At 38.4% G+C, this 22,873-nt stretch overlaps 1 protein-coding gene across 1 annotated transcript in view; it reads right to left on the bottom strand.

Annotated features, from left to right (window-relative positions):
• LOC148939462 (putative E3 ubiquitin-protein ligase makorin-1) overlaps window positions 1-22,873 on the bottom strand; it is a 281,152-nt gene that overhangs the window by 239,414 nt on the left and 18,865 nt on the right. Inside the window, exon 3 of the mRNA XM_089106885.1 lies at window positions 14,999-15,166. Coding sequence (XP_088963011.1) covers window positions 14,999-15,166 — 168 coding nt within the window. The remainder of the gene's footprint in view (window positions 1-14,998; window positions 15,167-22,873) is intronic.

The following is a 22,873-nucleotide window of genomic DNA, read 5'->3' as shown; positions in this document are numbered from 1 at the left end:
TTTGTGAGGAAGAATTAGCGACAGTACTAAAAGGATTAAAAAATAATAAGGCTCCAGGTGCTGATAGTGTGGTAAATGAGTTTCTTAAATATGGTGGCTCTGAGGTTAGAAATAAGTTACTGAAGATTATGAATATGATTTTTGAAAAAGAAGAAGTAGCCTACCTTAAGATTGTAGGAAAACCTTAATTAAGCCACTTTATATAAGAAAGGTGATAAAAGTGAGTGTAGTAATTATCGAGGCATTAGTCTGGTCTCTGTAGGTAGTAAATTACTTTGTAATATGATACCTTTTAGACTGAGAGATGCCGTAGACAAAGTTTTAAGAGAGGAGCAGCTAAGAATATTAGTGAAAAGGCTTTATTACTATTATTATTATTATTATTTTATTACCCATTATTAAACATACAAAATGTTGTAAATGGAGTACAAGAAAAGAAAAAAAAAGTAACATCAAATAACAACAGAATATCTAAAGAAAACTTAACTACAGAAAAACAAGATTAAGAACATTCCTAGGACAAACAAAAAAGATAAATTTTAGTTATTACGACATATTATGGAGAGAGGCTTGGTTTATTTAAACAAACGTCTTTGCAAATCGAGCACGGAGGTTCGGTACAGCCATAAATGAGTGAGCTATGAAATACTTCAGAGATATATTGGAATTCTTCATCCAAACCGGAATACGAAGCAGATACTTGCCGTACCTATTGAAAATCGACTGAACATTGCAGTAATCGGACCAGGTAAATAATTTCCTAAATGGAGAAAGGGCTAGCACATGTGACAAAAGAAAAGCATTATACACTCTTGCAAGTAGAAAACAGTTGAAGTGGGACTTTATTTGAACGAGAATTCCAAAAGCTCTGCGCGTCTTTACAGCAAACAACAAAACAAGGTGCTGGTGGGTTTCTTTAAGATCGCTACAAATTGGAAGGCCGAGGTACATAATCTTAGACGAAGACTTAATCGTATAAATTCCGAAAATAACCAACTGGTACACTATCTTTAACCCTTTGATGCCTGAAGGTTCCCTCAGGAACCACAAATTTCAGAATATTTTATTATCAAAACTACACAAGCTAGCCCCTCGGGGTTGCTATCATTGTGTGATAGTCAACGAGCTCTATTCCCAGTATTTTTTTCAGTTTATGATCGTCTGCCTTTGGGTGAGATAATCACGGTCGAAGTAAGTACATTTTACCTCCTTGGATTTTCCAGAAAGGTGGGCATGTATTTTTGTAATTGACAAAGTAGTGTTTTGTTCTAGAGTTTTTATTTCCCTGACCTGGCAGAGAGGAAGGTCTGACAGTTCAAATGAAGTGTCGTTTGCACCTATAGTGTGAAAATTAAGGGAAGGGAGCGGCTCTAAAAATCTTGGTTCCTGGAGGAACCATACATCAGAAATGGAAACTTTTCCGTCGACTGAGCGTATATAGAGTGTGATATGCTAAGATATCCCGCAACCACTTTTCTTAAGCCCATACCATATAATTTCTGATGGTTTGACCATACTAAATAGGATATGTAGCTCCGAGGAGCTTGAGCTTGGGGTTTCCATTGTCAATAGTAAAATACTAAACTTTCTGTAGCTTAATTACGAAATTTCCTGTAGATACAATTAGTAAGATTGACTAAGTTTCTCAACCAATATGTCTTTTCTAGGGTTGCAATGGACGAATCTACATCCATTGCACCGAAAACAGCGGAAGATGAGTACTCCACAATTATGAAGAAACTACGTTCACGCCCAATTTCATTGGCACAAGCAGTGAATTTTGTTCTTTGTCCAGATGATACTTCTGACCTGGAAGACCTGCCAAGCGAAGATGAAGACCTATCTCATCCACAGTATTTTCCTCCTGATGAAGTTTTAGAAGAACTGCTCAAATCTGAAATAGAAACCGGCTGAATTGAAGCCAACGACTGTGACAGTCAGGATGAGTCTCAAGCTAATGGAGGTGAAGAAACACAACCACAACAAGCCCCAAGTATTCCTACTTCCAAACCAATGAGACGACGAGACATTGCTTGGAGGAAAGTAGATTTTATCCCACCAGACACACTGTGGAAAGATCAGCTTTGAGTCGACCAAGAAATGAGCACCAAGACCCCATTAGAATATGTGATGTTGTTATTCCGATAATGAAGTAGTAAGTAACATACGCGATCAGACGAATATATATGCAATTCAGAAAGAAGGCAAGCAGTTAGGCGTTTCTTTGAATGACATAAAGTTTTTTCTGGGAGTCCTTACGTTTACAGGAATAGTGAAAATGCCCTCCTATCGCAACTACTGGTCAAACGAAACTCGTTACTCCGTGATAGCCGATGCTATGTCAGGTGACAGATTTGAACTGATAAAGAAGTATTTGCATTTCAATGACAATGTATCGCACAAGCCTCAGGGAGACCCTGGTTACGACAAGATTCATAATATTCGTCCCTTGATAGAGAAGGTTCGAGCCAACTTCATGAAGATACGCCCGGAAGAACACCAGGTCATTGATGAGCAAATAGTTCCGACGAAGCAGCGAATATCGCTGAAGCAGTACAATCTGAAAAAACCACATAAGTGGGGATACAAGTTCATCCCCAGAGCAGGAATAAACGGATTTGTGTATGATTTAGAAATGTGCACTTGCCTGAGACCAGTTGATACAAGTAAGTTGGCGGTTGGTGCTGACTTTGTCCTCCGACTTGTGAGAGGAATCCCAAACCAAATGAACTACAAGCTCTTTTACGACAACTGGTTTTCGTCACTAAACCTGGCCCAAACCCTAAATGACCCGGGTATACTTACACTGGCTACAGTTAGAATAATAAGGTTAAAAGGCTGCGCTTTGGAACTAGACAGCAAAATGAAAGCGCAAGGAAGAGGCTCGTATGACTGGCGGGTGGAAACGCAGTCGAATGTTGTAGTGGTGAAGTGGTATGATAATAAGCCGGTTTACTTGATATCAACCTATGCAGCTGTGGATCCTGAAGATACTTGTGAGAGGTGGGATAGCAAGCGAAAAGAGTATATAGAAGTAAATAGACCACACTGCGTGAAGGAATACAATTGCTTTATGGGTGTCGTTGATCTTGTCGATATACTGATGGAGCTGTACAGAATTGACTTCAAGTCCAGAAACAAGTGGTACATGCGAATTTTCTTTTTCTTGTTTGACCTTTCCATTGTAACTGGGTGGAACCTATATCGCAGGTGTCTTCTTACTGGACGAAAACCCATGAACTTGCTGCAGTTCAAAACGGACGTTGCACGCGCCTTAATGTCTGGCGCATCCTCAGCAACACCTAAGAGAGGCAACGAAGCTCTATCCCAAAAGAAAATAAAGTATAGTTGCCACCCACCAGACTCGACGAGACTCGACGGCCAGGAGCACTTCCCAGCTTGGATAGACAGCAAACAGATGTGCCGAGCTTGTGTTCAAGCCCACTCCAAGGTGAAGTGTATTAAGTGCGAAGTGTCTTTGTGTTTCACGCCAAACAGAAACTGTTTCCTATCTTACCACACTAGCTAGGCGATGTGTGCCTATGTGCTGTTACTGCCGGATGTTGCCTGTGGGAACCATTCTGTATTTTCTTCACTTTCATCAATAAATTTTTTTCTTCACATTTTCGTCGCGGAATGACCTTAAATAAAGCACAGAAACAGGCGCGGAATTTTTTCCTCTCTTTCTTCAATATTCAGGCATCAAAGAGTTAACGCGGCTATTAAATACAAGAACTTCACTCTTCTGGGGATTGAAAGAAAGACCTATGTAAGAAAGACCTTGATTCAGCTATTAGAAGAGCTTTAGCGAAGGTCTTATCCTTCTATGGTATGCCAGACAAACACACTAAAGTGATTAGTGCTATGTATGATATAATATTGTTGCAGATAAGGTAGGACATTAGGTTAGTATCTGGTTTAGTACTAAATCAGCGAGTTAAGCAGGGTCGCCTTCTATCCCCGTTTAAATGGATCATTTTGGTGGCCTTTGTCTTAAGGAGCCCAGGAAAGGCAATAAGAGACCATGAAATCAAATGGGGAAGTAAAACTCTCCTGGACTTATATTATACTGATGATGTAAGCATCCTGGATGAAAGTGTAGCAAAATGAGTGAGCTTTTAGAGGTTTTGCGAGTTGAGGGTGCAAGAATAGGTTTAAAAATTAATAAGGAGAGCAAGTGGCCAAGGCTAGGAATAAGTGAAGATGAAAAGTAGATGTTGGGTAGCAAGAAGATCGATCATTTGGGCACTTTCACTTACCTAGGTAGTATTATTAGTAAAGGCAGGTGCGTACAATGAAGATGATAAAAGTAGAATAGCCAAGGCTCAGGGTGATTTTTCACAGTTGGAAAATGTTTGGAAGAATAAGAAGATAAGTCTGTGAGCCAAGATTAGAATATTGGAAGTTACAGTGATGACAGTGGTCAAATATGGTTCTGAAGCATAGACGCTCCGAGAACAGAGGAAGATTTGCTAGATGATTTCCAGATAAATTGCCTACGGATTGTTCTGGGTACCTGACTGACTAACGGTATTTCCAACAGTAAACTGTACGAAAAGTGTGGTTCAATCCCGCTTTCTATGGCTATAATGAGAGAAATGTTGAGATGGTTAGGGCACGTCATGCGGATGAAGGATGAGGGATTGCCAAAGATTGTCCTTTTGGTCCAACCGTAAAGGGCCAAACGAAAAGCAGGTCGTCCTTGGTTTGGGCGGGAGGATGTCGCAAGGAAAGATTTAAGGGAAATGGAAACTTCCTGGGAGAGTGTAAAGAGGCAGGCCTTAAATAGATTGGGATGGAGGAGGGTGTGTAGCTGTATTGGCTTCAGGCGGATTGGTGCTACAGTGAGTTGTTACCAGTAGAAGTAGTAGATTAGTTTTTTGTTTTGTTTTTTTACCCAATAAAAAGACGCCTACATAGACAGTCATCTAAACGCATCTTGGTTTAGATCACTCAGACTTTAAGAAAAAGCAAAAAAAAGTAACAGTAAAACAGACAATAATAATTGTAAAAAAAAAGTAATAACAACAGGACTTAGTTCCCGAAAAAAAAACACTTCCAACCTTTACGGAAAACGTCATAAACTTACATGGAAGAGGTAAGAGCACGGACGTTTCAAAACTTAAATTCTGTTTGCAGGTTTGCAAACCATACACCTTAGTCTCGTGAATGGTAGGTATGGAAAGTTCCTGAAAGTGGATATTTCAAATAGTCTGCACTTACATTCACTATCCGCTAAATTAGCCTATCCCTCAAGTACAAAAGAAAAGAAAATACGAAAACAAAACTTACCTCACTTATTATAATAAAAGAATGCTATCAAATTCGACTTTTGTTAAGACCAGAGCAAATTGGAAATTAAATCGTGAATTCGAATCCTAGCCTCCCAGCATAAATACACATTACTACAACTACTGAAAACTCATTACAGCACCAAGCCACCTGAGGCTAACACAGCTGTACATACTTCTCCTGGACCACAAGCTATTCAAAGTTTCACTCATTATCCCCTCCCATGAAGTCCCAACTTGCTTTAGACCCTTTCTTGCGGCCTTTTTCCAACAAATTCGGCGACGACCTGCTTTTAGTTTGGCCCAACATGGCAAAAAGCACAATCCTAGGCAATTGATCATCATCATTCGCAAAACGTTGTCTAGCCATCTTAATCTTTATTTTTATTACAGCCCTAGGCGGTGGTATCGAATCACATTTTTCGTAAATCTTATTGTTTGATAAGCGGTCAGTCAAAAGAGTACCTAAAACTGTTTTTGGACAATTCCTCTGAGAAATACCTAACACGTCTTCTCCAGCCTTTCAAAGCGCCCACGTTTCAAAAGCATTGTTGTGGTTACATTGAGCGACGTTCACATGGAAGTCCAGCAAGACCAAGACACGCATGTAAGATATATTCCTTAAAATGGCTATCAGAAGCCCAGATGGGTTGAAATCACATATTAGAGTCAATGAACACAAAGAAAATTGAAATATAATAAGGCTAGTCGGGAGAACAAATTTTCAAAGTGTCAAAAAGTTGTAAAAATGTCAAAAAAAAATAAAACCTCGTAGGATTGAAAGGGATATATGGCCATACACTTGGTTGAGCATAGAAATGCAGCCAGGCACACATTTGGATACCAGTCTTCAGTGCAAATGATAAACATAGAGCAAAACAGGCTTCCTGATTGGTAGAATTTGAAATCCTAGACTCTAGAACTAAACGCTTAGCTACAAATTGCTCCCCCAAGCACGCCATTTTGCATGTGAACCGCGCGTCGCTTTACAGTTTGCAAGCAAACGTTATAAGTCTCCGACGACTTGGTGAATTTCAGCTTTGGTTGTGCATTTCTGTGAAACCTGTCAAAGTATGATGAAGCTTTGTTACATAATTATACCCTAACAAAATGGAATAATTTGAAAATCAAGACAAAAAAATATATTATATGATATTAAGATGCACAGTGGAACTATAATAAGAAAAATAAGATTTGTTCCTTATTTTCAAAGCCAAACGAAATTATAATTAAGGCCAAACGGAGGGCTTGATAGTACCAACCTTGACGGCACAAATTCCACATCAAGCATCTGACAGGAGAGGAGGAAGCCAATCCTCGCCAAACTTTAAGATTATTAAGAAACTTTATTAAGAATATTAAGAACCGCCCCAGTACGCTTCCTGGATGTTGAGCTCCTTAAATAACTCATTCGTCTCAAATTTACCCCGTTTTCTAGGGGAATCTTAAGGGAACAAGGGTACTCTTCTGAAATACAGCACACATGCGAGAAGTGAAGTTTGGTTAATGCTAATGAAGTAAAACAAAATAGGATGAAAATATAATAGTTTATGAACAAATTTGCGCTATATATTTGCAAATTAGGGGAAGGGGGTAAAGCATAGCATATATTAAATACGCAATCTAATCTAACCTAACTTTTAGCTACCTTTTAGTCCCCCTAAATCCCAAAAAACTAAAGCTTAAACCTTTGTCACGGACTGAGCAATATCTCACTATGCAGCGGAAACCTGTTTATCAATACCGGCTTTGAGATTTCAATGCGGTCTTTCTTTCGTGTGTCCTGTATTTCAGAACAGTACCAGATCAAGTACCCCTCCCACTGCATAGGTGAGTGTCAGAAGCATATCTCATCTTTCAGCTCAATAACCATTCAAAGATCCTCTTTTTGTTACCTTTTCTTCCTATCAAGCCAACACTATCTTTGAGTTCCTTGTCGGTCAGAAATTTTTTTTTTTTTTTTTTGTGAGTATGTGTGTTTAGAATTAGATGATTTTTATTTAGCTTTTATAAGATTCCAAACCATCATTTGGAGCATTATAATCAAACAAAAATCGGCCCTGGAAGTCATTATGTCCAAGGATATATAAAATAACTCTATAATAAAAATTCGTTTCGTTAAATAAAACTAAAATTCTAACCAAAAAATAATACAAAGGTATAAATCTTCTTTGAAGCATACATTTAAAGTCTATTTTACTAAGGCAATGACGTCGTTTCTCGGCCGACCACATGGTAGACCGCAAATATAAGTTTAGTTGTTCAGTATGATGCAAGCAATTATATCCTAAGACACTTGCACTTCAATTGTTTGTCTGATATAGTCAATTGATACGCGGTATACAATCATATACGGTAAAATCTTCAGCCCTTCTGACCTTTCTCAGGGGGGAGGGGGAGTACTCATGGTTATCTCCCAGTACTATGCTTCGTAATTGATCTACGTTATGCTTGTCCACTTTAAAAAGGGAGAGCTAATTGTTGCAGTAAATCAAATTCGCTTTTGTGAATTTTCCAAAATTGAATGTTTTCTCATTTCCGAACAGCTTCTACATTCGACGATTTTTATCCACTGTGAACATAATTACCTTAAATTACCTTAAATCGCACTTGCTAGCAATATGGACAAGTCCAGTGTACGCCAGTTAGTGATGATAGGGCCGCAGGACATCAGCTTCATCCCATTGCATTAGCCATAGTTTAGTTTCCCATTCCTTATCAAGATTGGCTTTGAAACTGTCAACAGATGGTGAACTCACTGTCGTTTCACTCAGATTGTTCCAGAGGCTTATGATACGGTTGGAGAAGAAATGGTTCCTCTTCCTTGTATTAGCACGCTTCCAAAAAAGCTTCGCTGAATGACCCCTGGTTCTTGACGACTGGGCAGGCTGAAAGAGGTCCTTCTCATCGGACTTGAGCAGTTTGTATGTCATTATCATATCACCTCTTCACCGACGGTATGTCAGAGTTGGTAGCTTGAGGCTCTGCAGTCGGCATGCATACTCTTTGTCTCTGAGCCCCTTTACGCATTTTGACGCCCGTCTTTGGACAGACTCGAGAGCCATCTGGTCTGTTTTATTAATTGGCGTGGCGACACACATTCCAAATTCTAATCTCGGTCTCACCAGGCTCTTGTAAAGTTTTGTGATTATTGCAGGGCATCTACTTGTCATTGTACGTTTGATGAGACCAAAAGTTTGGTTCGCCTTTGCTACTGCAGCTCGGGTGTGGCAGTTGAAATTAAGGTCTTCGTCTACAACGACCCCCAGATCTCTTTCAGAGGTACTCTCAGAGAGTGGCTGTCTCACACCGGCATTTGCTGACATCGAGTATTGCCATCGTGGGTTATTTCTTCCAAAATGGAGAACCTTGCACTTTTCAACATTAAACTTGAGCCTCCATATCTTGGCCCATTTGCCAAAGCTGTCAAGATCTGACTGTATTGAGGTAACACCTTGCTGAGTTCCAACAGGACCAATGAGCTTTAAGTTGTCAGCGTATAGGCTAAGGCTGCTTGTAACGGTTCTTGGAGCGTCATTAATATATACATTGAAGAGTGTAGGTCCCAAAACTGTTCCTTGAGGAACCCCGCTTAAGACCTCAGCTATTTCGGAGTAGTAAGCTCTGCCACCAGTATTTTTCCAACAGCAGACGTAATACTGATTGGCCGACAACTGCAAGATTTGCTCTTGTCTCCTCCTTTATTTATTGGCGAGATATGGGCTACTTTCCAGTCCATTGGTATGACTTTAGTGTCGATAGATTGCTGGAAGAGTCTTGAGAGGGGTATTGGTAGTTGGGAATGAGCTTCCTTTAAGAGTTGTGGATGTATGACATCTGGCCCAACAGACTTATTTGGATTAAGCTTTTTAAGCCGAGATTCGAGCTCAGCCTGATCCACTCTTATTGGTGACATTTGAGTGGTGATTTCGTGGCATGGTGGGGTTGGCAGGGGGGCTTTGTCTGTGGGTGTGAAGACTGATGTAAACTGGTGGTTCAAGGCATCAGCAATTTCTTGGGGGTTATTTGACTGGGCTCCATTACAAACCAGCTCTGAAACCGTGTGTCTACCAGGCTTATGTGCAGAGGCATATTTCCAGAACTTCTTGGGATTAGTTTTTGAGGTTGCTGCGATGGCCTCCTCATATTTATCTATCAGTTGTCTGGACAGGGCTTGATCTTTGTTCCGTGTGGCTTTGAACTTTACCAGGTAGTCCGTTCTGTGAGGGTCCTGATTTATGAGCTTCGACAGTTTCTTCTTCTTGTTCCTTGCACCTTTCATTTCTATGGTCATAAAGGGACGAGTTTCCAGTTTTTGTCTCCATGTGGTAGTTGTATTTCTAATGACGGTGTCTAACAACATGTTTTTTATTTTCTCCCACGTGCCCTCTACCTCCATCATTTTGACAAATGACCAATCGCACTGACAGAGTTCACGCCTGATTTGACTGTAGTTTGTATACACATGTCTGGTTAGATTTGATGTCTGTGGGTACAATCGAAATCTGCATTTTATAGCTATGTGATCACTATTTCCAAATGGGGGTTGCAATTCTATATCAATGAGTGACTCAGGATCATTTACCAAAACGAGATCAAGGAGTGAAGGATTCTGTCCCTCTAGATATCTGGTCGGGAATGCCACTGCCTGGAACAGCGAGTGTGCTTCTAAGCAGTCAAGAAAAGACTGCGTAACCGCGTTACTCGTGTGGCCGTACCCCTCAGTCCACTCAATCATAGGTAAGTTAAATTCGCCGACTATGACTAGATTCTTACACTGTCAAGCAGCACCATGAATAGACCGGCAGATAGCCAAGAGTGAGGTCTCTAGACTTGTTAAGGTGGGACTTCTGTAAAAACAACCAAGTATAACGGGACCCCCAGATAGATTAATAAATATAAAAATTTGTTCTACACTTGGCTCATATTCTGACTTAATATCAATAGTGCCTACCTGAATTGTGTCTCATACATATATGGCAATTCCTCTGCCACCATCTGTCAATAAGTTTGTCATCAGTCTGTATCCGGAAATCTGTACCTGGGATTCTATCAGGGGTAGGGAGGTTCGCTTTGGTTTAATCTCACAGAACGCATAAATATCAGCCTCATTTGCGGAGAGGACACATCTGACCTCCTGAAATTTCGAGGTTAGGCAATCAACATTGCTAAACACCACACTAAGTCCAGTAATTTTCTTGCAATGACTGTTGCCTGCATCTGTACTAAGTCCATAAGAAGACATAGAAGTCTCTGGGTTTGCATCACTATAATTATCACTTGTATACACTGTACTTCGAAAATCACTACCATCTAACTGACTATTTACATAAGTTACTTCACTTGGTATATCTTCTAGAGTTCCATTGCAGCCGGCGGGACTGCACGAGTCGGCACGTTTTTTGGAACTATAGCGTTGCCTCGGATAACCAAATTGGTTTCGCTTTGTGCTCGTCTAGCCTGCAACTCCTCGTATAACTTTGCTCTTTTCTCGCGTTCAGTCTTTGAGACATCATTACGGAACTGGATCGTATCTGACCCTTTTCTTTCATAAGACTTTTGAAGGATTTGTTTCTTAGTCTTAAAATCAGGGACCGAGAACATTATAGGAACAGGATTGTTTCCGGTGTTGGTGGTTGCAGCTTGTCCTTGGGTTTGCAGATTACTTAGACGACGGACATTTGAGATGCTCACGTTTGGCAGCCCATAATCACTCGCAAGGTATCTCTTGATGTACAGTTCATCACTTGTCTGAGGGGGGACACCGAAGACGACAATATTAAGCTTTCGGCGCTGCCGGTCCCTTTCGTCTGCAATCACGTGTCTAACTTTATTTTCAAGCTGCACCTCAAGATCATTTTTCAATGTCCGAATCTCCGACTCGACCAATCTCTGAACTGCTGCCTGGTCAAATGAGGTGCACTGTTCGATAGTAGCCAACCGAGTTTCAACACCACTAAAGTTGTTATTGATATCAGTGGTTAGCTGGTCCCTTAGGTCGGCAAAAGCTTCTTTCACTGCATCCTTAACTTTAGTGTCCAGTTCCTTTACAGCACTAAGAGCAGACAGGAATGGTTCAAGATTCTTATCCATAATCTTCTGAATATCGTTCAAAGATGCCCCACTCGCCACTTGAGGGTTACTTTTGCAAAGTGGGCATTTCCACTCACAGCCAACTCGTCGTGTCATTTTAGTCAGTAGAGAGTACTCTGCCTCTGACATTTCTAGACAGTCAATGCATATCCAGAGGCTACAGCCATCACAGTTCATAGCACATGAATCCTCATGCAAGTTCTCATCACATGTCACGCACTTATCGGTCCAAGGAAAAAACAAGGTTTAATTGGTTTACTAAAGTTTTAAATAAATATAGTCGTTAGTCTTTACTTACTCGTATTTTTATTTTTAAATTATTTTGAAATTTTTGTGTTTGAAATAAACAAACAAATAAGTGAATTTTTACGAAAATTAAAACTGTTTTGTGCATTATCTTAAGATGATTGAAAACAAAAATTTTGTTTACAACAGTAACAAAAAGCTGTATCTAAATTAAATATAAATTATCAACTTAATAACTGATAATGCCTGAAAAACGACAGAAGTAGAACAGCCAAAGACGGCTTAGCTAAGATAATGACGTCAACTCAGCCATTTCCATGTACCTGCGATTGGGTCCAACACCCAAGATTAAGATACGACCCCACAGTCCTGGCAATTATATCCCGTGGAGACAAAATTAAGGGCACATTAACTTCATTTCTTCAAGTAAAAGGGTAATGTCTTAAGGAGGAGGATGATGGAAACCATCCCCTTCGTTGTTGTTATTAATGGTGACGGCTTTGATTCAAAGCAGATATGGATCAAAACCTATATAAATATTCATGTATTTAAGTCTTACAATTCTTTGTTTTGTTAAGTTTTTGCACTTGAGATTTAATAATTAATAATGAATATTTAGTATGTGTCTGAGATATTCGGTAGCTGATTCAGTTTTGGGTACTGCTATCTTTAGGGGGGAGTCACCATTTTCCGCTCGCTATGATCGGCAGCTCGGGCCTTCGAACGCTTGTCACCATGGCGCCAAAATTTGAATTTTAATAGCCCCTGTTTATTCTCTGGTTCCTAAATTATCCAAAAAAAATCATGTCATAAGCTTGAATAGTTCGGCTGTAAATTCAACGGAAAGATCGAACAATCTTAAATCAAAATCAGTTTGGCTATAACCTCTACAGAAAGATCGAACAAACTTAAATCATATTTTTGTTGCTGCTGTTTTGTTGATGAGATGCATTATATTAATAAGCTTTTTAAAATCCCTCCGGAAAAGTACTCCAAACGATGCTCGTGACTGACATAGCACTTTAAAAATGGAATAACAAAATTAATCATGTTAAAAATTCGAGAAAAATTCTCAAACTTGAAGCGTAATAGCTTTAAAGCAATAAAATACTGATCATTAAAAAAAAGACGCTTCGAGCATAAGCTACATAATAATATCAGATAATTATTTTATTTGAAGTGATCTATTTAAAGAACGAGATATCACTCTACCTATTGAACTTGAGTAAAATACTTAAATAAAAGCATTTTTAGCAATTTCAGCTTTATGGTACAAGGCTAGATGAAAATAACGCCATACAGGTAAGTCTGCCAGTTGTTTTTTTTTTTTTTTTTTTTTTTTAAATAAAATAGCAAAAATCCTAAAAACCTTGACACAATATGGACAAGAAGGCCCGCGTACGCTCCTGCGGTATCAAACAGTTCGTGGTAACGAACTATAAGTAAGGAGTGAGTCGGCTCAATAGTAACCGAAACTCTAAAAAACGGAATTTTAAAATCAAGGGATACATCAAAAGAACCAGCTTATTATGCTGCTTCTAAATATATAAAGTTCATCAAGTTTAGTGTAGTCCATCATAAGTTACGAGCCTAAGAAAATTGGCCTGATTTTTGAAATAGGGGGAAACACCGCCTTTTTTTTTTTTTTTTTTTTTTTTTTTTTTTTTTTTTTTTTTTTTTTTAGGGGTGATTGTACCGAAATAATGGTTCTAGAAGATAGGGAGAGGGTGCATTTGAATCGAATTTAAAAGTTCCAGTGCCCTTTTTAAGTGACCAAAAAGATTGCAAGGCAACTGGGTCCCCTCCTACGCCCGTTTTTCCTCAATATGATATCTGATCAAAATTTTGAGATCGCCATTTTGTTCAGTATAGTTGAAAGATCAAATAATTATGTCTAGGTGTAAAATAACCCCAGAGTTCGTGGGGAGAGCACTATAAGTTATGAAATTCACCCATTGTTTACGTATAGGCCTAGTATTTGTTATTGGAAAATATAAAGAAATTTTTTTTTTGGGGGGGGGGATTTGGGTGCGATTTGCATAGGGAGAATCTTCCTTGGGGAGGGAAATTTCTGGGGGGCAAATATTCCAGGGGTACACCGGGGGGATTTGACATAGTTACTATACGAAGTTCTTTTTAATTGTCTTACACTCTCTTTCCCAAATTTTTCAAGTGGAGATGTTCCGAAGGAATTATTCGTGGGCTTTTTCCCGCGTATTTTATTTCCAGGAAATAATTTCCACGGAAGGGGGCATTTCTGGAGTGATTCAGAAACCGATTCGAGATTAAAATCTTATTCAAATGAAAGAATGCTAAGGAGAATTTTTCAGAGTGAATAGTCCGCACGCAATTTTTCAGGGAGATTTTCAGCGAAGATCAAACTATCTAGAGGGAATTTGACGGGGGGCGCAATTTAAGCTGCATGAAATTTCCACGGAGGAGTTTTCCGTGAAGAGGGAGGGGAATAATTATTACATAGAGGGTGCATATTTGAAAAACGAACAGAAATTATTTCATATATGAAGGGTTGCCCCCTCCTCAATACCTTGCTCTTTACGCTAAAGTTTGACTGTTGTATCAATCTTTTAAGAGCGTCTATTGAAACACGGGGGCCGTTTAATTAGAATAGGAAGCTTTTTAAAAACTGCTAACAGCTTTAACATAAAGAACACGGTAATAAGGAGGGGGCAACCCTTCATATACAGAATAAATCTGCCAAAATTAATATGCAAATTTTGTTTCAATTTTTCATGTACGGTGAGCCAAATTCGAACCTGCATTAGTTGAAAAACCTTCAGAAATTAAATAAAAAGTAAGTTTTTCAAACTGAAAGCAAGGAGCGAAATTAAAACTTAAAAAGAACATAAATCATCCCGTAAATGAGAAGGGCTGTCCCCTTCTCAACGCCTCGCTCTTTACACTAAAGTTTTTATTGTTTTAAAAATTAGAGCTGTGACAAATAGTCAAGATTTAGAGGAAAGAGCGAGGTGTTGAGGAGGGGACATTCCCTTTCATATACAGAGTAATTTCTGTTCGTTTCAATTCTTAACGTCGCTCCTTACTTTCAGTTAAAAAAAAAACTTGTTTTTTTCTATTTAATATAGTGGAAATGTCCTAACCTTAGGGGGAAAATTCACAATGTTTTCCCAATGGTGAGAGGGAACAAAGAAACAAAAAGCATCTTTACATCACAATTACTGAATTTTAATCTAAACCAATCATACGGGAAAGGCAATTCCCCCTCCAGGATGCAGGTTTGTTCATCATGTATGATCCTACAACTATAAACCTTAGAAAACGTGTAAACTGCGCATTAACTTTTGACTACAAAATCAGAAGCAAAAATAGTAACAATTATAAAAACTTACGTATTTGGGAGGGCGAGGTCCTTGAGAACTAAATTCTTGTTTAATGATTCGTTTAAGTTAGAAAGCGTTTGGTCATCCACTTTTTCATTATGACCTAATACGGGAAAACTTTCCTCAAATTCGTCAGGGCTAAAGACAGCTGTGTCTGGGCCATTAGTGTGCACAAACCTTAAAGGAATTAAACAATATTAATCAACAGTTTTTAAATATTTCAAAAAACATATAAAAAAACAAATATGTTGAAGTTGTCCTACCCCCTCCCCTATGTGTAGGTGCGCGGACTAAGTTATGCAAGAGCCATCCAAACTACGTAATTAGAGTCTATGCCTTACCCAAATTCAGTGTGGTCTCGTTACATTGAAGTTGTATTTTCCATGTTCTTTTGACTTTTGTCTTTACTTACTTTATCTTTTGTTCTCTTTAAAATGGTTACAAGCAGTTCCAAGAAATCCCTATATTCTTTCTTTTCGGTGTAGTTTCGTTATAGATAAGTTAGGTTATTCAACGTCGTCCTGTTTCTTTTTGCCGTGTCCTATTTTTTACGAGTGAGTGGAAACAGTCCCTGAAAGGTCTTGATTTCATCCATTTCCTTTCCTATGAATATTACAAAAATAAGACTTAGGAAAGAAAAAGGTTAGCAGAAAAAATTCCATTAAGGCCAACTCTAGCATTAACAAATATAATCTGTAAAACAAAAGAAATAAAGCTGATCCAAATCGACAGCATTATTAGCCACGTGAGTTCGGCTTTGGTGAATTTCGCTCCTAACCTTGTCGAAATTGACGTTTTGCAGCACAATATCGAAGAGAGTTATAATTTATTCTGGCACGATTTATTACGTAACTCAAAAGGGAACTAGGTCTTTTCATTTCCGTTCAAATGAGCCGTCTCTCTTTATTCTCTCATCACTGATTATAGCTACCAATGCAAAATGCCGTTTCCCTTATTGTTCAGGGAGGGGGGCTGTAAAAGTTCAGTTTAAGGTTTTCGACAATAGCGGTTTAAGTGGGGTAAATTCGAGAAGTTTTGGGCTGTTTTTTAGACTCTCAAAAATTTACTTCCATAATTACAAAACTCCTGTTCAGTTGAATCTGAATCAAAGATAACCGACAATTTCCAAATTAGCCTCAGTTGGGAAATATTTATAACAAGACAGTTTACTTAAAAACCCACTGTTCAATTTTCGATTGCAACTGGCTATGTGTCGCTCCTTACTAGGTCGATGCAACTATGATTAAACCTCTTACAGCTACAAATCATATATATACATTTAATATCCTTAACTTAAATTCAAATCAACCTTAAGTGAAGCAATAAGATGCGTCAAAAACTGTAAAATACCACTTAAGTCTGCAAACATTACCAACAGTCTATAAAAAAAAAATCAATATATGATGCTTCAAGAATCTCTACATAACTAGATAATAATCATACAGAAAAAATGCCGTCCAATTGCAGAAACAGATGAGGACCAAATATATCAAAGGCAATGCCGCATTTTTTCGGTATTACGTATTTCTCTGATTTTATTTACCTTGTTCACAAAAATATACTTTTCATCACTTTACCACTATAAAAGGATGCGTCCTTTCATAGCAGAGGTAATTTTTCGGTTCTTGGCTTTAAATAAAAAAAAAAAATTTAAATGCTTAGCTGAAAAATACGGCTTAATTTTGGTATATAATGTATATAAAATAATAAATAAATAATATTTATTTATTATAAAATAATATTTTTATTTTATTATAAAATAATATAATGCATATAAAATATAAAATGTATATAATAATACATAAAATGCTATATGGTAGTCTTTGAACAAAAGCTATTTTTAGCAAGGTGAAAACTTCCGAATCCAAGAAAATAAAGCTCATTTTGGGCGAAAAACATTTATGATCCTTTCTAAAGCATCATGGGACATACCTTACTAGTACCAGAGACATAACAAGGTCAAGTCATACGCAGCTTTTTAATAGTCCACCTTAATGATATACCAGCTTAGCCCCTAAATTGAGTTTAAAACTCCTTTGTAAGTTGTGTTAGGGCTAATATTTTTAGGGTCATTTTAATGTATTTCAAGCATGCGGTTCGGGATTTCTTCTTGGTCCCTTGTGATTGGGCAATCTTCCTTCAATACACTCCTCAAATGGACCAGGGTGTCCTTATTTAAAGCCTTAAATACCCTAATGCTAGCTTGTTCTAGCTCTATATTTTCATCGGGATGGAGGAGGAAAGTGCGTAGCTGAATTGGCCTCAGGTGGCTTGGTACTGCGGTGAGTTGTTAATAGTAGTAAAAGTGGTGATTATTGAACAGGCTCGTGCGTATGGTAGAAACTTCCGTGCCCCCGCCTTCCCCTCCCCGGAAAATGTTAAAAAACATTCATATGATTTCTTGTTTTCTATAATTTATAGTTCTGTTTGCTTTTTCGAACCATCACGCGGAAGCGTATGTACTATTGGAGTTACTAAGTCAAAAACGGATATACGAAAGGTGGGATTTGAGTAATGAATGAGTTATCGAACAATCAAACTGACAAACAATATTTCGGTAGAATAAATCTACTATAAACCATCAAGACCGACTAAATGAATAAAAAAAAAAATAATATACCAAAAGAAAACAACTAAATATACCATTTATGAGCGAAATCATAATATAAAGTTAAACATTAAACGCTTAATCGCAAAAGGAAACTCATAAACAAATTACAGACATCTCTATAAGGCTATACCATATAATATTTAAATCAGAATTTTGATATTAATAAATGCACCAAAAGAATCAGCTCATTATGATGATTCCAACATATAAGAATATCAAAGCTTAGATATAAGAATATACACAATATATCGAAGCTTAGATATAAGAATATATACAATGTATAGAAGCTTAGATATAAAAATATATACAATATATCGAAGCTTAGATATAAGAATATATACAATATTAATTAACAAAAACTTTTTCTACAAAATAAGTTTTTCAAAAAAAAAAGTAAAGAACTCCATTCAACCAAAAATGAGCAAAAATAAAATCAAATAATCTACCAAGCGTGAAACTACCACAAATCAGCATTGATAAATAAATGAAACCCAAAACGAACAAAAATTACAACAAATAACCGAGTCAAACTCAAAACGAGCAGAAATTAACATGAGTTGGGCTCAAAACCCCTATGCCTTCCCAACGCCAGAACACAATTTGCACTTTACTGAAAAAAATCTGATTTTTTTTACTTTTATAACTTTAATAAATCAAATAATACTAACACTTTAATTAATACATATCAGTATATGTATAATAAACATACAATACACATTCATGTGTATTTTTTCCAGTAAAGTGCAAATTATGTTCTGGCCTTGGGAAGGCATAGGGGTTTTGAGCCCTACTCATGTTAATTTCTGCTCAAGAGGGGGTTGTCATCCTCAAAAACCTAATTTCCAGAACATTTAATTACATTGAACAAAATGGCTATCTCAAAATTTTAATTGGATGTGTTTGGAGAAATGGTGGACGTGAGAGGGGGTTTAGTTGCCCTCCAATTACTTTCAACTATTAAAAAGGGCACTAGCCCTTTCAATTTCCAACGGAATGGGCCCTTTTTGAAGTTTCTACGACAACGCTATCTATAAAAACCTTATATGCCTCCAGGGCAAAACTTACAACCCTTGCCCTAAGGGCTGTAGGGGGAGTGTCATCTTCAAAGATCTAATTTCCAGAATTTTCAATTACGTTGAATAAAATGGTTATCTCAAAATTTTGATTGGATGTGTTTGGGGAAATGGCGGGCGTAAGAAGGGGGTTACTTGCCCTCCAATCACTTCCGACTATTAAAAAGGGCACTAGCTCTTTAAATTTCCAATCGAATGAGCCTTTTTTGAAGTTTCTACGACAACGCTTTCTATAAAAAAAAATCCTTATATGCCCCAAGGGCATAACTTACAGCCCTTGCCCTGAGGAGTGTGGGGGAGGGGGGGGGAGTGTCATCCTCAAAAACATAATTTCCGTACTGTTTAACTACGTCGAACAAAATGGGTATCTCAAAATTTTGATTGGATATGTTTGGGGAAACGGTCGGTGTGAGAGGGGTGTTAGTTATCCTCCAATCACTTTCGGCTATTAAAAAGGACACGAGCACTTCTAATTTCCAACTGAATGAGCCCTATTTGAAGTTTCTACATGAACTACTTATATGCCCCTAGGACATAAATGACAACCCTTGCCCTGAAGGCTGTGAGGGGGTTGTCATCCTCAAAGACCTAATTTCCAGAACTTTCAACAACGTTGAACAAAATGGCTATCTCAAAATTTTGTTTGGATGTGTTTAGGGAAATAATGGGCGTCAGAGGGGCGTTAGTTGCTGTCCAATCACATTCAACTATTAGAAAGGCATTAGCCCTTTCAATTTCCATCGAATGAGCCCTTTTTGAAGTTTCTACGACAACGCTTTCTATAAAAACCTTATATGCCCCCAGGGCATAACTTACAACCCATGTCCTGAGTGCTGGGGGAGAGGGTTTGTCATCCTCAAAGACCTAGTTTCAAGAACTTTCAACTATGTTGAACCCAATTGCTATCTCAAAATTTTAATTGGAAGTGTTGGGGAAATGGTGGGTGTGAGAGGGAAGTTAGCTGCCCTTCCATCACTTCCGACTATTAAAAGGGCACTAGCCCTTTCAATTTCCAATTGAATGAGCCCTTTTTGAAGTTTCTACGACAACGCTTTCTATAAAAACCTTATATGCCCCCAGGGCATCACTTACAACCCATGTCCTGAGTGCTGGGGGAGAGGGTTTGTCATCCTCAAAGACCTAGTTTCAAAAACTTTCAACTATGTTGAACCCAATTGCTATCTCAAAATTTTAATTGGAAGTGTTGGGGAAATGGTGGGTGTGAGAGGGAAGTTCCATCACTTCCGACAATTAAAAAGGGACTAGCCCTTTCAATTTCCAATCGAATGAGCCCTTTTTGAAGTTTCTACGACAACGGTTTCTGTAAAAAACCTCATATGCCCCCAGGGCATAACTTACAACCCTTGCCCTTAAGGCTCTGAGGGGGTTGTAATCCTCAAAGATTTAATTTCCGGAGCTTTCAACTACGTTGAACAAAATGCCTACTTCAAAATTTTGATTGGATGTGTTTGGGGAAATGGTGGGCGTCAGAGGGGGGTTAGTTGCCCTCCAATAACTTTAGATTATTAAAAAGAGCCCTAGCCCTTTCAATTTCCAACTGAATGAGCCTTTTTTGAAGTTTCTACGACAACGCTTTCAATAAAAACCTTCTATGCCACAAGGGCAATACTTACAACCCTTGCCCTGAGGGCTTTGGGGGAGTGTCATCCTCAAAGACATAATGTCCGGGCCTTTCATCTGTGTTGAACAAAATGTCTATCGTTGAACAAAATGGCTCAAACTTTTGATTGAATGTGTGTTGGGAAATGGTGGGCGTGACAGGGGGGGTTACTTACCCACCAATCACTTTCGACTATTAAAAAGGGCACTAGCACTTTCAATTTCCAATCGAATGAGCCCTTTTTGAACTTTCTACGACAACGCTTTCAAAAAGAAAAATTATATGCCCCCACGGCATAACTTACAACCCTTGCCCTGAGACCTGTGAAGGGCAGTTTCATCATCAAAAACATAATTTCTGGACTTTTTAACTACGTCGAACAAAATGGCTATCTCAAAATTTTGATTGAATGTGTTTTGGGAAATGGTGGGTGTGAGAGGGATTTTAGTTATCCTCCAATCACTTTCGACATAAGGGCACAAGTCCTTCTAATTTCCAATCGAATGAGCCTTTTTTGAAGTTTCTACGACAACGCTATCTATAAAAACCTAATATGCCCCCAGGGCATAACTTAAAACCCTTGCCCTGAGGGCTCTGAGGGGGGTTATCATCCTCAAAGACCTAATTTCTAAAACGTTTAACTACGTTGAACAAAATGGCTATCTAAAAATTTTGATTGGATATTCGGGGGAAAGGTCGGCGTGAGAGGGGGGTTAATTACCCTCAAATCCCTTTCGGCTATTATAAAGGGCACTAGCCCTTAGAATTTCCAATCGAATAAACCCTTTTCCAAGGTTCTACAGCAAAGCTTTCAATAAAAACCTTATATGCCCCCAGGGCCTAACTTACAACCCTTATCCTGAGGGCTGTGGCGGGAGTGTCATCCTCAAAGATATAATTTCCGGATCTTTTAACTACTTTGAATAAAACGGCTATCTCAAAATTTTTATTGAATGTATTTGGATAAATGTTGGGTGTGGAAGGGGTGTTAATTGCCTTTCAATCACTTTCGACTATTTAAAAGAGCACTGCCCTTTTCAATTTCCAATCGAACGAGCTGTCTTTGAAGTTTCTATGACAAAGCCTCCTATAAGAACCTTACACGCCGCCAGGGCATAAATTTCAGACGTTGTTCTGATGGCTGTGGGGTGGTCATCCCCTAAGAGCTAATTTCCAGTACTTTCAACTACGTTGAACAAAATGACTATTTCAAAATTTTAATTGGATGTGCTTGGGGATAAAAGGGCGTGAGAGGTGGTTAGTTGACCTCCAATCACTTTCGTCTATTAAAAAGGGCACTAGCCCTTTGAATTTCCAATCGAATCAGTCCTTTTCGAAGTTTCTACGACAAAGCTTTCTATAAAAAACCTTATCCCCCAGGGCATAACTTACAGCCCTTGCCCTGAGAGCTGTGGGGGGAGTGTCCTCCTCAAAAACATAATTTCTATCTGGAAATCAACTATGCTGAACAAATAGCTATCTCAAAATTTTGATTGGATTTGTTTGGGGAAATGGTGGGCGTGGAAGGGGTGTTAGATGCCTTCTAATCACTTTGGACTGGTAAAAGGGACACGAGCCATTCCAATTTCCAATCGAATGAGCCCTTTTCGAAGTTTCTACGACAACTCCTTCGATACGAAGTGCCCTGGTATGGAAAAAAATTAAATAAATAATACATTATGCCAACATCGTTCTTTACTTAGGCAGCGCTATTGCCTATGATATCGAAGCTTAGATATAAGAATATATACAATCAAACAATTCGTGGTAACCAACTGTAAGTAAGGAGTGATCTAGCTCAATAGTAACCAAAAGTCTAATAACGTATTTTGATACAAATAGATACACCTAAAGAATCAAATTTTAATGTTGATTTCAAATATAAATGGTTTATCAACTTTAGAACGATCCATCAAAAGTTACGCGCATGAGAAAATTTGCTTTGTTTTTGAAAAAAGAGGGAAAGACCCCTAAAAGATATAGAACCTTAATGAAAATCACACCATCATATTCCGCGTATCAGAGAACCCTACTGTAGAGGTTTCAAGCTCCTATCTACAAAAATGTGGAATTTTGCATTTTTTGCCAGAAGAAAGATCACGGGTGCGTGTTTATTTGTTGTTTTTTTTTTGTTGTTTTTTTCCCAGGGGTGATCGTATCGACCCAGTGGTCCTAGAATATCGTGGGAGGGCTCATTGGAATAGAAATTGAAAGTTCTAGTGCCCTTTTTAAGTGACCAAAAAAAATGGAGGGCAACTAGGCCCCCTCCCACGCTCATTTTTTTCCCCAAAGTCACCCGATCAAAATTTTGAGATAGCCATTTTGTTCAGCATGTTCGAAAATATTATAAGTCTTTTAGGATGACTTAATCCCCCGAAGTTCCCGGAGGGAGGGCTGAAAGTTATGAACTTTACCCAATGTTAACATATAGTATTGGTTATTGGGAAGTATACAGACGTTTTCAGGGGAGTTTTTTCTGTTAGTGTGGGGGTGGGTGGGTCGGGGGTCATGTGGGAGGATCTCTCCATGAAGGAAGTTTTCATGGGGGAAGGGACATTGCTATGAAGGGGACGCCGGAC

This window comes from Artemia sp. Qi Xiang Cuo, chromosome 21 (genome assembly GCF_049724085.1).
Source record: "Artemia sp. Qi Xiang Cuo chromosome 21, ASM4972408v1, whole genome shotgun sequence".
Lineage (NCBI taxonomy): Eukaryota > Metazoa > Arthropoda > Branchiopoda > Anostraca > Artemiidae > Artemia > Artemia sp. Qi Xiang Cuo.
This window is presented reverse-complemented; position numbering and strand designations above follow the sequence as displayed.